Source organism: Camellia sinensis, chromosome 10 (genome assembly GCF_055761805.1).
Source record: "Camellia sinensis isolate YWXY chromosome 10, ASM5576180v1, whole genome shotgun sequence".
NCBI classification, from domain to species: Eukaryota; Viridiplantae; Streptophyta; class Magnoliopsida; order Ericales; family Theaceae; genus Camellia; species Camellia sinensis.
In genome coordinates this window covers 174,315,825-174,332,482 of record NC_138970.1, presented here as the reverse complement: position 1 = coordinate 174,332,482, position 16,658 = coordinate 174,315,825, and the positions used below count along the sequence as shown (strand labels likewise).

The 16,658-nt window shown below is 33.7% G+C and overlaps 2 protein-coding genes across 6 annotated transcripts; one reads left to right on the top strand and one right to left on the bottom strand.

The window, feature by feature from the left end:
- Positions 1-271: 271 nt before the first annotated feature.
- Positions 272-9,645, bottom strand: LOC114295749 (E3 ubiquitin-protein ligase RGLG5). Of its 5 annotated transcripts, XR_014342950.1 has the most exons (14): positions 6,321-7,041; positions 6,235-6,277; positions 5,590-5,838; positions 4,490-4,574; positions 4,269-4,409; positions 4,063-4,176; positions 3,873-3,970; positions 2,195-2,274; positions 1,847-1,952; positions 1,613-1,740; positions 1,323-1,506; positions 1,092-1,148; positions 811-987; positions 272-714 (listed from the first exon to the last, which is right to left on the bottom strand). XR_014342950.1 is itself a non-coding variant. In XM_028240061.2 (12 exons), the coding sequence occupies exons 2-12, from the start codon at positions 5,824-5,826 to the stop codon at positions 907-909; spliced, it is 1,311 nt and encodes a 436-aa protein (XP_028095862.2). In that variant the 5' UTR covers positions 5,827-5,838; positions 9,300-9,617; the 3' UTR covers positions 272-906. The 5 variants fall into 5 exon arrangements, 2 of the variants coding, with proteins under 2 accessions (XP_028095862.2, XP_082748979.1); XR_003640992.2 differs by lacking the exons at positions 6,235-6,277; positions 6,321-7,041 and adding an exon at positions 9,300-9,645; XR_003640993.2 differs by lacking the exon at positions 6,321-7,041 and having other exon boundaries at positions 6,235-6,314.
- A 4,775-nt stretch (positions 9,646-14,420) lies between these two features.
- On the top strand, positions 14,421-14,972 carry LOC114295758 (protein FAR1-RELATED SEQUENCE 5-like). The gene has a single exon (XM_028240069.2). It carries the CDS (start codon positions 14,421-14,423, stop codon positions 14,970-14,972), a length of 552 nt encoding a protein of 183 aa, XP_028095870.2.
- Positions 14,973-16,658: the final 1,686 nt, after the last annotated feature.

Here is a 16,658-nt window from a genome sequence, read left to right as displayed (position 1 = left end):
ATAATAATAAAAAATATTCAATTGGGTTTGAAACATAATGAATAATCATGGTCGGTGGTTTAAAACAGTAACAGAATCCTTCAAATTGCAAACTGGACCCAATTGTACGGTTCAGTCGTTTTCAAAATCGAGATCAGAGCTGAAATGAATAAAATCAGACATTTGGACTGAATTGGATCAATTTACTAATTCCACCAATTTTTTGAACTATATTTGCATTGATATCTCACCAGAAAAACAAAATAAAATAATGGAAATACAGTGCCCAGAATACGATGAAAATCTGGATCATAATCCCTGCTTACAAAGGAAATTCTCACAAATATATACACATCATAAAACAAAAAACTGACCACACTACAATCTTGCTCCTTATTTTCTACTCTTTCCAAGTGCAAACAATACAATAAATTGACATTAAAAAAAAAATTAAATGTGTATAGCAAAACTTCACAAACAAGCATAACTGTGACATCACAAAACCCAATCTCTCAAAGATCTCCTTCAACAAGCAGTTCTGTAAAAAGCATCACATAAAAAAAAGCATAGGCTCCAAACGTAACACCAGACCTTCAATCTCCACTCTCTATGAACTTGGCAAGAATTCTCGTCACGTTCATTATATGAAGCCCTAGCCTATATGACAGACATCCAGAGCAAATATCGGACTGCTATCATCTTATGTTGTGTGGCGCCAAAAAAGACAAACCAATCCTGAATTTCCCAGAACAAGTAAATTAAAGCCGTTGGAAGTCCACCGGTAAAAGTAAGGAAACAGAAATGTCTACAAGAAAATTTTCAACAGCTAACCTTCTCTTTCCTATGGATCAGGGCCTTTCAATGCACCACTGCCCGAACCAAACACTAGTTTTGGCGACACATCTCAGAGATATCCAGTGAAGCCTATTAATAGAGCTTTATTCTGGTTTTGATTGGAATTCGGCAGATTGGACATATTTTGAGGCCTTCTCCACAATCAAAGCAAGTCTGCCCATAAAAGAAAAAATTAAGTGAAAAAATATGTCATGGACTACATAGTTCTTCGCATGCGACCTAAAACTTGAAAATCCTGAAAATCTTGAGTAATTTACCTGATGCCCACAACCAAAAGCCATGTTCTTCGGGTTAGTAAAACAAATAGGGCAAGCCTGTGACAAAATCAAAATGTAAAAGATTAATACCACTGAAAGAAATTAGAACAATGATGTAAATGTGTTTTTTGGTGACTTCACGATGAAGGAAATGTAATTTAATAAAATGTGATGGAAAAACAAGTGGACAGAAATATATCATGGATATTATGAATTTGATTATTTGTCCACCTGATTATCATGAAGAGAACTTGAAGATGGAGCAGTGGTAGTTGCCATATCATATCCTGGATAAAGAGAGGTACTCTGCTGAAAACTGCTCGAGTGGAACGGTTTTGAGCTATTACTGAGAGAAGTTGTATTGCGTAGAGGTGGGGGACAAGGAACCCTGTTTGGAGCATGCCCTGTCTGTCGACTGTTTAAAAAACAAAGGGAAAAAAAAAGGTGCATTTATGTTTTATATCACTGAGGGTTAACGACAAATTGAAAATATTGTACATGAAAGTGTTAAAACTGTTCACCCTAATATATTCAATTCAAGTGTCGCTTTATATTGAGAAGGTATTTCCATCAATGCGGAGAGAGCAAAATCTGTCTGTTTTCTCAATGGATCCACATTCTTCGACATAATCTCCGTAAAATTCACAAACTGTAAAGACATAAAAGCAGTTGCAACCAATCGAGAAAATGTCAAAGAAATGTAACATGGAAATATATAGTATCTTGATACTTAAATGACAAATACTACTGTCTACCTGAAAATTGTCGAAGGCTCGAGCAGGGATGTTATCGTCAAACTCCCTCATCATGTCCCATGGACCATCTCCTACCCCAACCAAGATAATTGACAAGGGGTATTCGCTGCAATTAAACAAGTGAATAAGAAAATGGATTGGCAAGCCAAAGCTTAATTTATGAAGAGTTCTTCTAGAGTCTCCTAATAAACTACAAACTATAGTACCAAACTTACTCACAAGGAGGTGTTAACCCCACATTGATACCAGTATGGGGGAATTGAGGCCCACACTTTATTGTGAGTAGTTGGTAATTTAGTGTGTAATTAATTAGGGATCCGTAGCATTTTTTACTTATAAAAGGTTTACCTTGCTTTGACAATAGCATCAATGGTCTTTTGCTCTTGTGTGCTAAGTTGACCACGTGGAGTATCAACACTTCTAGTCACCTAATGACGATGCAATTTTTTGTGAAGCATAAATCATAAAATACCAAAGCACAGATATACTATAATAGGAGTCACCAACCCAATAACAAAGTCATTCATTCACAAGCTTTTCCAGTCTTGTTTCTCAGACAGTAAGTATTCACAACCTAATTTAAACAGTGAACCTTCTCCGAAGGCCAGTATGGTACAAGTAGTGGCTCCCAAATATTTTATGATGAAAAACATACTTGCCAACTCTTATCCTAGTTTAAATTGGCAGCCAAAAGTATTCAGTATATTTGGTTTCAATTTTCTAGATTCAATTTTTGGAAAATTGAGTTTTTTGTTTTTTTGTATTTTTTTGTTTTTAGTAAATATTTTTAAAATTTTAAATAGTTTTTTTACCTATTTAGATGCACATTATTTAGATGTATCTAAAAAGTAAAATATTTATAAAAAAATATTTAAAAAAATCAATAAATACACAAGAATACAAAAAAATGTACTGAATTATCGTATTTTTGGTATTTAGTGAATTTTCTAAAGATTTTTTTCACAAATATTATACTTTTTAAGTGTATTTATGTTAAGTATATCTAAAAATTAAAAAAATGGCTTAGAATATTAAAAAAATTCAATGAAAACAAAAAAATACGGAAAACAAAATATTTCAATTTTCTAAAAAGTGAATCTTGAAAATCCAAACCAATTATCTTTCTCAGTCCAACATTATTTCAAGATAATTTGGAAGTTTTGAGTATTCATTATGCCAACATGTAAGGTTCAAAGTATCACTTGAATTTAAGCCCCATATTTCTAAAAACTGAAAGGGCCAAAACTAATTTTATCTTTAAACCAAAAATTAAGTAAAATCATAATATCCCACAATATTTGTCAAATACAGATGATCCTGTGGCATCCATATAGAGATTGACTGAATTAATAAGAAGGTAGTGGAAATGGATATGTTAAGAAATCAATGGGAGCTTAGCTTAACAACGGTGCTAGGGACCCCCAGCACCCCCAGTTTTTTTTCATTGGTCCAGAATTTTTTTTTTTTTTTTTCCTTTCTTTCCAATCACCCACAGCCACGTGGGGGTCTGCCGCATTAATCCTTAGCTTAATTGGCCAAAACCCCTGCACCACATTAGGAGGTCAAAGGTTTAACTCCCCTTCCCCCTAGCTACGGCATCCAATGTAGCCAAAAAAAAGATATGTTAACAATTTGGACCAACCAATTTTTAGATTATAACTTGAAAGAGCAACCTTGATGGTAGACATTCTCAAGAAAATTAGAACTCACATATTAGAAAAAGATATATATTAATCTAGAAATGTGATAAGATGGTGAGCAAAACTCTAGATTCATAATGAATATAGTTGAGATCTGTCAAGAGTTTCAACCAAGTATTTTTTCTTTTTTTCCTTTTTCTCTTCTTCTTCTTAAGTAAAAATATGGCTTATTAATTTCATGACATGATCATTAATTTGATTATTGCTTTAACTTCCATTCTAGAATCCTCAGCATGATATTTTCAAGTTGACATATTATTTATGGAACATGCTGACATCAAAAAGTCATTCTGCAATGAAGAAGTCCATGTCAAAGTGAGTCTCACCTGCCCATCAGCAATTATCAGCAACACATGGTACTGGCCTCTGCTTTCCTCAACAATACTCATAGCCATTTCTATTACAGGTGCAAAAGATGTGGGTCCTGCCATAAGCAAAGAGGAACACTGCTCAGTGAACAAACTGGAGAATTTTTGAAAATGCTATTGACATGAATAACAGCTATAGAAAGGATACCTGAAAGTCGAAGATGTGGAACTATTTCTCTGTATCGCCTCAACACTTCCTCAAATCCATCGCAAAACCTTGCATCTCGCTCAAAACTGAAAACATCTTGATCATGTGTTGAGGCTGCAAAAACATATAACATACAAATCATCTCCAAATCTAAATACTGATTCTAAAAAAGCAGCTATTACAGACACTTTTTCATAAGTGATTACCATCTCCAAATCCAAAACAAGGAATCAAGTTATCCTCATCAAAAGCAGATAAAGTTTTCCCAATAATCGATATTGCTTGTTCATAGGGATTTAGGTCATTTCCAATGTGATGTAAGCTTCGCCTGTTGAATGACCGCGAACCTGAGTTTAAGAAAAAGTTTAGATGTTGCATTACAAGACATTAAGAAGTTTATGCATCTGGAATCTAGATAAAGTCAAACCTGTCCACTCGTTGCTCTTTGTGAAATCAATACCAACAATGAGATTGGAGGACTCTAGTCCAGCCTGGGCAAGTGCATCAGTAACCTGTGGAGAACGAACACTCCACGTTATTTATAAGAAGAAATGAAAATTTGTTGACATAAGGTAAAATGAAAATTGTGACATGCTATGGTTGACATAACTAATACCAAGATATTAGTGGACATGAACAAATACCACTTATAAATTTAGCTGAAAAAGAGATATAATTAATAAAATGAATGATCAAACTAGGAAAGGAAAAATGCAGCATTACCAAAGTTCATATAATTATACTAAAGCCTTTACTGTGACATGCTATGGTTGTCACATTGCCTGAAGTGAGAAGCACTGAAGTTAGCATTTGGTGATTTTTAGTCTGTTTTGTGATAGAAAACATTTACACACGAGAAAACTTTTTAAACAAGCATGTATGTGACTTGAATAGTTTTCGACTCGTCTTTAATTATTACATGCTTTATTTAATAGTAATATGTATATGTAGCACAATATAGAAACTAGAGTATGTTAAGGCATATTAAAAAAATTCCTAATGAGCACAGGATAATATTCAATATTAGGTGGATACTTGAGTCTTAACACAAACTTAGAGTGCATCCCTTGCAATTTTTTGTGAACAAAATTTCAAGAATATTTCCTAAAAAGTTGAGGTTTTTCAATTTATTGCCGAAAAGAAGCATATATTTTTTTTTATGAACACCAATTAATCATTATTTGCAATTTTCACATTGGCTCTCCCCCTCAATCTCCACTTTTAATTATTTACTTTTTTCTTTTGAACAATTGTGAAGCGAGGTCAGTATAATTCACCCATATAATAATTGTCAAGCGAGGTCAATGTAATTTACCCATTTTTTTTGTATTAATTACACTTGGCCACCTCAACTATCATCAAATATCACCTTACCCCCGATAACTTTAAAACCATACATTTAGACCCCACAACTACAAAAATTGCTTCACTTTTACCCCTCCACAAGAGGGGTCTTTATATGATTTTTGATAAAGAAAGGAATAGATCTTTAAAGTCAATTCAAAAATAAATTGCATATGGTCCAACCTGTTCCAGTGTCTGGTAATTATCAGCTATCCTTGAATATCTTCTATCCAACTTCCTCTGTCGCTGAGGGGTTTGAGCTCCATAATTATAAGGTGCTGGGGCATGGTGATGCTGAGGAGTATAATAAGGGTTCTGCTGAGGGTATGCAGGTTGCTGGTACTCACGCTGATTGAACGAAGACGAACCAGATGATGAAAATTGCCTCCGGCTCGTCCCTTTTGAACTACTGCTTCCCATCAGCTGTGCAATCTACAAAAACAAGCCTTCAAAATTCACTTTCTTTCCCCCTTCCCCCCAAAAAAACCAATGATTTGAACCTCTGTGATCTTCCTCAAAAAGTAATCACCAAGTCAAGAAAAGCAATTGCAAATTCAATCAAACACCACAAGAACCCAACAATATGTACGAAAAAATATACCCAGAGTCGCAGATTATATGGAATGATTTGCATATATATATATATATATATAGTAAGGCCTGAATAAAAGGTGGGTTTTAAAGATTTAAAGAGTTCAAACTTTAGGTACAAAGACATCAATATAAAACATTGACTTTTAACAAAAGTTTGGCGGCCAAGTCTTTGACTGAAACAAACACCGACCCATAACATTAATTCAAAATTGTTTAGCTCTCCATTAAGCATACCTGTTGTTATCGATCTTCTGTGAAGTTTCTATAAACTTTCTGCCTGTTGTTATTGATTTTCTGTGAAGTTTCTATAAACTTTCTGCCTGTTGTTATTGATTTTCTGTGAAGTTTCTATAAACTTTCTGATTGTGAGGATGCGGAAGAGGTATAAAGGACGAAATTCAAATTGGCTTCTAAGAGAAGATCACGCAAGAGATCATCACCCTCACACTCCACCTTTAATTGAATTACATATAAAAATAGATACATATGCATGCATATATGTAAACAAGCGGTGGCACATGATATCCGTGTGGAATTCAAGAATAAAAATAAATAATAAAAAAATTAATATTATAATAATATGTAAGTTACTTAAATGATAAGTTTATTCTTAATGAAATATGAAGTTTTGCGTTTAAACTATACTTGTGCAGTAGTTTAATAATTTTTTATTTTAGCATATAAAAAGTGCCATGAAGAGAAAATGTAGAAATTTATCAAGTATAGGGTTCATATATATGAGTAGATAGGTATGAACATAAAAAACCCATTTGATAGCATTTATAAATCAATTTATTTAGCTTATCGACTTTTATAAAAATTAAAAAAAAAAATTGATTAATTAATGAAGTTTGATTGTAATTTTAAATTAAAAATAATTTAATTATTTTATAGTGAGGTTCTTTTAAACTACAATTTGATCTTTTTTTTACCCTATTCTATTCTTTCTATTACCCTATTCCATTCACTCTTTTAACTTATTTGAAAACCTTAAAATTTAAATATTATAGACAATTGGTGTAAAAAGACGGCATTTTGGATACTTTTTACGCAATAATAAAGTTACTACTATAACTTATTTAACCAAAGATGTTTAATCAACTTAAACCAAACTTATTTAACCTGGCCACGGTGCCATTTTGATAATATAAATTACTTATTTTGTAAGATTGTTTGTATATATCATCTATCAAAAAAAATTAAATCATCCAATAATCATAATTTTTTTATTCTATAATATTTGTTTATCAAAAAAATAGACAATAAATATATTTTTTAAATAAAAACTAGGAAAAATTATTTATATGTCCTATTGGGGAGACTTATGCTACATATGGTCCTACTAAAAAACTTATGTTCCCATAAGTCCTGTGGGAAGTTTGTTGACACATTTACCCTCAATATTAGTTGTTAATATTATAAATAATAATAAAATCATATATAGGAAATTGCATGTTATCATAGATCATAAGTGTCACGTTACGTTTATGTAGGTGTCACGTTACGTTTATAGGAAATTGCATGTTACCATAGATCATATCTACATAAACGAAACGTAACGTAACGTAATGTGACACCTACTTAAACGTAATGTGACACCTATGATCTATGGCAGCATTCAATTTCTTATATAGGAAATTGAATGTTACCATAAATTATATCTACATAAACGTAATGTAACATAACACCTACATAAACGTAACGTGACACCTATGTTGCCATAAATCATATTTATGTAGATGTCATGTTACGTTACGTTTATGTAAGTGTCACGTCACGTTACGTTTATGTAGGTGCCACGTTACGTTTATATAGGTATCGCGTTACGTTACGTTTATGTAAATGTCACGTCACGTTACGTTCATGTAGGTATCACGTTACGTTACGTTTATATAGGTATCACATTACGTTTATGTAGGATCTTATGAAATACATTCCTATCTAAATAGGACTTGAGACTCTATAAGAAATTATACAGGACTTAGCCTACTATAAGGCCAAGTTTGGGAAGACTAAATAAGTGCACTTTTTGTCTTTTTAGACTAAAAAGTTGAGGTTGAAAATATGAATGTTTGGGTTAACTTTTTGACTTTTTATGGAAAAATGTGTAATAAAAAATTGTAAAAATTGATTTGTAGGAGAAAATTAGAATTGGGAGTTGTGCAGCCGTAATTGTTGACTTTTGGTGAATAGTGATAACTTTTTAACTTTTTGAGTAACTTTTTGGCTTTTTGGGGTGTTCCCAAACTTGGCCTAAGTGTCTGAAAAATGACTTATAAATAAGTCTACCTAAAAACTAAAATATAAAAATATTACATTTAATAAATCAGCTTAATTTTTTTCATAAATAATACACATAAAAAAAATATTATAAAATAAACTATTTAAATGATAGACCTTGATTTTATGAAATACATATTATAATATTAATTACTTTATATTTATTTTTATTCTAATACACCCTTCGCGTGTGCGACCTACATCAATTGGTTTATTAATTAATATTTCATATATGTTATAACATTATCATTTTAAAATTATAGGCTTTACTCATTATACAAATTATAAGCCACAAAATCTTTACAATTATAATATAACATCACAGTAATTGATTTACCAATTAATCCGTATAATTATTCGGATATATATATATATATATATATATATAACATGCACCATTCACGTTATCTCACGAAAACAGGATAGGATTGGTCAACCAGTAAAGTACTGTCTCTCTCCCCCCTACCATTAGGCCAAGTTTGGGTAGTTTAAAAAAAGTCAAAAAGCTAAAAAGTTACTCAAAAAATTAAAAAGTCATTACTATTCACCAAAGTCAACAATTACTACTGCACAATTCCCAATTCTAATTTTCTCCTACAAACTAATTTTTACAATTTTTTATTACACATTTTTCCATAAAAAGTCAAAAAGTTAACCCAAACATTCATATTTTCAACCTCAACTTTTTAGTCTAAAAAAACAAAAAGTGCACTTATTTAGTCTTCCCAAACTTGGCCTTAAAATGTCATCTCACAAATCTCAATTGTTGAATAAAAAAAACAAACCCAATTTCATGGTAATGACTGATCAGACTAAACCTAGATTGGTTGATCAAAGCCATTGAAAAAAAATTAAAAAACAACTGATAAAGTTTAGAAAGGATTAACACGGAAAACGACACATAGATTAAACTAAACAATAATAAACCATTATCACACCATCATCGACGATTGAGCAAAGTCGCCGCTGGAAAATAAAAATTGGGGAAAAAAGAGAAGTAAAAAAGCAGAGTAACGAACCTTGATTGAGGAAATTGATCTTCAGTGGTGAAATTGAAGAGAAAACTCGTAGTAGTAGTAGGAATTTAATGGAGTATTGGGATGATATAGTAGTACTAGTAGTGGTAGTAATGAAGAAGGAAGCCATTTTCGGCGAAGAAACAAAGAAAGAGAGGAAGCAGTTTAAAAGTATTGCTCTCTCTCTCTCTCTCCCTCTCTAGAAACTATGATGTAGAGTCATTTATTAATCAAGAATTGGCTCGAAATTTCCTTCTCCTTTCATCATCGGATCAAAATTTGGACTTGACCATAAGCAAGTTTCTTGGCATTATCCTATTTGAATTTTCCCATCCGTCGTCTCAATATAAAAAAATATTTGTGATACTTAGGGTATCTTTTAAAATAATTAAAAAGTTAAAAGTCACTGTCTTATTTAAGTCATATTATCTTATCTAAATTATATCATCTCTTTACTAACCAAACCAAACCAAACCAAACCAAGCCTTAAGTCCCATCAAATGGGGTCGGCTACATGAATCATTCTTCTCCACACGGCCCTATCAAAGGCCATTTCATTAGTCAAATTAAGTAGATTCATATCTCTATTTATAATGCTAGTCAGCGTTAATCTAGACCTACCCCGTCCCCTAACACTTCAATCTATCGTTACAGCATCGCATTTCTTCACTACTGCCTCTGTTGGTCTCCGTTGAATATGACCAAACCATCTCAAACGATTCTTTCTCAACTTATCTTCTATCGGTGCTACTCCTACCCATTCCCGAATACACTCATTCCTAATCCTGTCTTGTCTAGTCTTATCACACATCCACCTTAGCATCCTCATCTCAGCCACATTCATCTTATCTACATGTTGTTTCTTGGTTGCCCAACACTCCGTCCCATATAGAACTTACCTTTTAGTCTAGTGGGTATTCGTTTATCGCACAATACCCCAGACGCATTTCTCCACTTACACCATCCCGCCTTAATCCTATGGGCCACATCTGCATCAATCTCTCCCGCTGTTGTGATAATCGACCCTAAATAACGAAAATGTCCACTTTTAGGCAGTTTTTGGTTCTCAATCTTCACCTCTCCTCTGCTTTCAGTGTTACTGTTACTAAATTTACAATCCATGTACTCTGTCTTAGTTCTGCTTATCCGAAATCCTTTAGATTCAAGAGCTTTTCTCCAAATCTCTAACTTTGTGTTAACTCCTTCTCTAGTCTCATCCACTAACACAATATCGTCTGCAAAAAACATACACCATGGCACGTCATCCTGAATATTTATCCTCAACTCGTCCATAACTAAAGCAAAAAGATAAGGACATAAGGTAGATCCTTGGTGTAACCCTACAGTGATAGGAAATTCATTTGTTTCTCCAACTGGCGATCTAATAGTGGTCAGCACCCCTTCATACATGTCCCTAATCACGTCAATGTAGCCTTTTGTCACCCCTTTCTTCTCTAACGCCCACCATATTATATCTCGGGGCACTCTGTCATGTGCTTTCTCAAGGTCGATAAACACCATATGAATGTCTCTTTTCTTTTCTTTATACTTTTCTATAACTCTCCTCAAAAGATAGATCGCTTCCATTGTTGACCTACCAGGCATAAACCCAAATTGATTCTCTAACACTTCTGTTATGTCTCGCAATCGGCGTTCCATCACCCTCTCCCACACTTTCATTATATGACACATTAGCTTAATTCCTCTATAGTTGTTACAATTCTGGACATCACCTTTATTCTTATAGATTGGCACTAACATACTCTTCCTCCACTCATCTGGCATTTTCCTAGTCAACAAAATTTTGCTAAACAACTTAGTCAACCAAGCAACTCCTTTTTTACCCAAACACTTCCAAGCTTCAATAAGAATATCATCAGGTCCTAAAGCCTTATTTGATTTCATCTTCTTAAGTGCAATCTCTATTTCTTTAAACCTAATTCATATTTTATAAAAATCAAAAATTATACTTATTTAAAATATCTCAAACAATTTCTTAATTAATTATTTTTAAAAAATATCTGATAAATATCAAATTTATATTTGTTAAATATTTTATTATGTAAAAGTTTACCTTTAATGTCGCACCATTAATAATAATTTAAAGATGATAAATTAATAAATATAATAGTGTTACAAGAACGTTTAGGCTTGAAAAAAATCAAGTCCGGTCCTGAGATTTTCAGAGCCCAAGATTGATAATCAACTACTAAATTTTTGAGACCGTTTACATTCTTTTTTATTGAATGAAATTTTTTTTTAAGGCAAAGGACAGAAGATTTATATTAAAATCACAAAAAATACTTAAAAAAAATTAATTAATTGAATTGAAAAAAAAAAAAATTACGTGTGCTTGCTGTGCTGAGATCAAAATATTTTTTTAAATCAAAATTCAAAACAAGAGTACCATTACTTAACAAAACACAAAACTTTTAAATTATGTGATGTGAACTATTAAACTTAAATAAATTCTTCGTAATGACGTAAATAAACTTAAATAAACTTTTAAAAAAATTTACGTGTGCTTGCCATGCTGAGATCAAAATATTTTTTTAAATCAAAATTCAAAACAAAGAGCACCACCACTTGACAAAACACAAAACTTTTAAATTATGTGATATGAACTATTAAACTTAAATAAATTCTTCTTAATGACGTAAATATCAATATTATAATAACAATTAATTGTGTAAAAGATAAGATAAATACTAATTAATTGAATAGAAAATAAATAAATAAATAAATAATTTACCTATTTGTTGCTACTTTGTCCGTATGTCGCTGGTGTGTGCTATATCAAGCAAATGTAGGGAATGTTGGATTAATAGAAGATAGGGTTAGGAATTAGAAGAAATGGGCCTTTCAAATGGTTGGGCTGAGCCTTAACTATTGGTCTTTTAATGGGTCAAAAAAATTAAGTTAATTTAGGCCTTTTTTTAATTTATTTTAGATTTAAAACATACCTAATATATTATACTAACTTATAATAGGAGGGGACCCCTATTTTGAGCCTATTTTGAGGGTCCTAAGCCATGGCCTTGTGGGTCTGTGGCCAGGGCCGGGCCTGAAAAAAATGACACTCATGTTTGGATTTGGATTTGGATTGGGAGATGAGAAATGAAAAAAAAAATTATTATAATTTTTTAAGGTGGTGAGATATATATATATATATATATATTTGGATGGATTATGATTATAAGAGTAATTTTAGTTTCATACCAAGGTTGGTTGCGTTTAGTTAGAAAATTTGATAAGAAGAGTTGAAATCTCATTTTTTATTTAGTTATGATGAAAAATATAAGGAAAAGGAAGTAATAGAGAAATGTAATCTCATTTTTGGGAGCTGTAAAAAGTGTGCAACCCCCTTAAGGTTACACACCATATGCAACCCAATTTTTAGCTGTTAGATTACAATAATTGATTAAGATCATTGAATTGTTTAATCGTAAAAAATATGAAACCGAGGCAACTGGTTAATCCTCCTATTTGCATGATTGTATCCCACTTTCCTCTCTCTCTCTCTCTCTATTTCCTCTCTCTCTCTCTCTCTCTCTCTCTCTCTCTTATTGTCTTCATCTCTGTAAGGTTGAGTGTGTAACCCTTGATTCCCATTAACAGCGACAAGCCCCTGTTGGGTTCCATTGACGAAGCTTTGTAGGAAATAGTATAACCCTTGATTTCCAGTAACAACGGAACTACAAAGCTTTGTGGGGTTCCATTGTTAAAGTGAAGACGTTCTCTCTAACTAGATATCAGGTATGGAGTTGTCTCTCTCTCTCTCTCTCTCTCTCTCTCTCTCTGTCTCTCTCTCTCTGGCCTTTTCACTTCAGCAATTTTCCCTCAACTAAACCCTCATCCTAACTTCAACCCTTCTACGCTTTGCTCAAACCGAAACCCCTCAATCACCAAGTAACCTTTCTCTTTCTCAATCAAGTGTTTATGTTTGCACAAACAATCTAACCATGTTAAAATGTCATGTTTGTGTTTGTGTTTGTGTTTGTGTTAACATTTTTCAATCATCAAGTAATTGTTTGTACTAATGTCATGTACAGTATGGCCCCAGCCGAAGTTAAAAGTGAAGGTGTTGATTATGACATTCCAAATGAAGCAGATGACATTCGTTTGATCAATGAAAATCGGGCGGAACGCTGTCATGGTTGCGAAGCTGGTCTGCGCAATGAAAAAACAACCAACATAAAAGTTGAAGATGGCGCCGATATGAAACAAGAAATGGTTCACAATGCTCATGGCGATGACATGGTTGGTGAGGTTGAACGTGCTGTTCTGGAACAGAAATTTGATTCGGTCGAAGATAGAGAAGCTTTCTACAATGCATATGCTAAAGCCAAGGGATTTAGTATACGAAAATCCAAATTTAACATAAATAAACATGGAAAGGTTGTTAGTAGTTTATGGTTGTGTTCAAGAGAAGGTTAGAGATTACCAAAATACTTGGATGGTGTTGTAAAGAAGAGAAGAGCTCCTAAGGCACTAACAAGAGTAGGTTGCAAAGGACAATTTCGTATACGGTATGATCCAGAGACTGGTGAAGAGGGAAGTATGTTGCGACTCACTTCATCACAGACCACAACCATAAATTGGCGAAACAACACTGTGTGATGTATCTGAGGTCACATCGGGGTTTAAACAACGCTGACAAAACTCCAACAATGGCTATGCGCAACGTCAGTGTGAAGACTAGCCAAATCATGGACTATATGGTAAATCAATCGAGGTGTTATGAGAATGTTGGTTTCATCCGTACAGATCTGCACAACCACATTCAAGCCGAACGTAGAGCAGAAGTTGAGGATGGTGATGCGCAGGGTGTTTTGGTTTACCTATGTGCAAAACTTGATGTTGACCTACATTTTTTTTTACAAGTATGATGTGTGTAAGGATAATAAGTTACAAAATTTGTTCTAGGCAGATTCGAAATCGCGGGCTGACTACGCAAAGTTTGGTGATGTATTGATATTTGACTCAACTTACCGTACCAATGCGTATAAGAAACCTTTTGTCATGTTGGCTGGTGTGACTAACCACTTCACGACCATGATATTTGCATGTGTTTTGCTAGCTAATGAGACAATTGATACATACACATGGGTTTTGGAAACATTTATGGAGGCGATGGACAATAAAGCAACTGTGTCTGTACTGACAGATAGGGATAAAAAGATGCGAGAGGCAATCAGAAGAGTATTTCCAGATGCAAGACATAGATTATGTAATTGGCATCTTGGGAAAAATGCTGTGTCAAATGTTCACAAAAGTGGCTTTGCATATGCTTTCAAGCAGTGCATGGAGATGGAAACGGATGAGGCAAAGTTTGAGGATGATTGGATGAGAATGGTCGAAAAATTTGGACTTGAAAACAACAGCTGGGTGTTGGAGACATATGAGAAGCGTCATATGTGGGCTGAGGCATATATGCGTGGCCATTTCTTTGTTGGGATGAAGAACACTCAGCGCTCGGAGAGTATGAATGCTTATTTCAACCCCTTCGTCCAACATAAATTGAAGCTATATGAATTTGTTAGGCACTATGATCGGGCTATTACAAGGATAAGGTATAACGAGACTGGAGATGGTGTCGAAACAAATAACACTTTTCTGATATTGATTACTCCATTGCGTGATATAGAGAGACATAGAGCTGAGCTATTCACCTAGAATATATTTAAAATGTTCCGTGATGAAATCTTAGAAGAGGGGAAGTTGGATGTGAAGGACGTGTTCCCTTTGCCAGATGGTCAGAAATGTTGCTATATTCATAAATACAAGGTGAAGGATAGATCGTGGATAGTAACACACAATCCAGTGGATGCCGTAATGATATGTTCTTGCATGAAGTTTGAGTCGTTCAGGCTACCTTGCTGTCACATGATATGTGTTATGAAAACTGAAAATTTAACGCAAATTCCCTCAATTTTTGTGCTGTATAGATGGACAAGGGCTGCAAGTAAGGATGGTCAGCTATGGCGTTAACCCTCAATTGATAACACTACAACACAAACTGCTTGCTATGGGATATTAAGTTCTTCTTACAATGAAATGTGTTTCTATGCCTCGCAATCAACCGAAGGTTTCAAAAAGGCTAAGGATGGATGTCTTTCGATGACGGGCCGTATTAAGGAGTTATATGAGAGGAATCACAACGATGGGGATGGAGATAAAGGGAAATATTCAATCCCACGACAATTTGGAGTAGAAGATCCTAATCTTGTGAAGACAAAAGAGAACCTGGGAAGGGCCTCGTCCAATTGTCGAAGACCAAGAAAATGTGGGAATTGCAAATACATTGGCCACACAAAGCGAACGTGTCCTAAGGTTCGGTTTAGTCGAACAATGGGTAGTAACTCAGTTGTAGATATAACCCACATCAGTGACCATGAGTACAATGTGGACTCATCGCCCATTCACTACAAAACAGGGTTGGCGGATCCAAGTACACCGCACATTAAGCAACAATGTCTATTTTTTGATGTTTCTCCTGATTCAAAACAACCTGTGGGCCAATACGGTAGTGTCGAAGCACAAGTGTGCAAAAATGATTCGACCACAATTGATAAGGTGAACCAAGTAATTGTATGATTTACTTATTCCCTTAATTTATTAGGTACGCAATACTAGCTTCTGAAAACACATCATTGGCAAGAACAGGGTAGATATGTCTGTAGTTATGATTTTGCACGGATTGCTGTACGTAACGTGTAAATAATTGCTAGTGTACAAGGCCAGGAAATGACACAATGTTGCTTAAGTACAAGGCCAGGAATAGTTAGTTTGCATATTGTTTAGAGTGATTTTGTCATTTTTGTTTGCAGTGACTTGTCATTTTCAGAACTAAATGAAGGTGAGATATATATGGGCATCTGTTGTTTGTGTATTGTTTTGGATTGGAAATTGGCTTATGTTTGTATTCCAAGATTCCTATTAGGGGTTGCTTGTTTTTGTTCCAAATTTGGTTAGATCTAGTTGAAGGGTTGCTGCGTTGTGGTTGACAACTAATGATGTGTTTTGGCTTCGCATTGATTTGTTATGACTTGTTTTAGTAAATTAGTATTATATTTTGTCTTCTGATTAAAATATGAAATTTGTCCATGCGGTTTTGCAAAATTATATCCTAGCACATGCATTTTCTATATAATCCAAGTGCCAGTTAATTTTTAGGTATTAGTTGGACAAATTAGCCTAACGAACGAGTTTACTTTATGTCTAAGACGATTGGTATATGAATTACAAATTACGAATAGGAGTTGTGAAATAATTTCATGTTAACTATGAAAGTGATGGGGAAATTGTTAATAAAATTATGGTGGGCCTATATTGACAGCAACCAAACAGTAATTCAAAGAT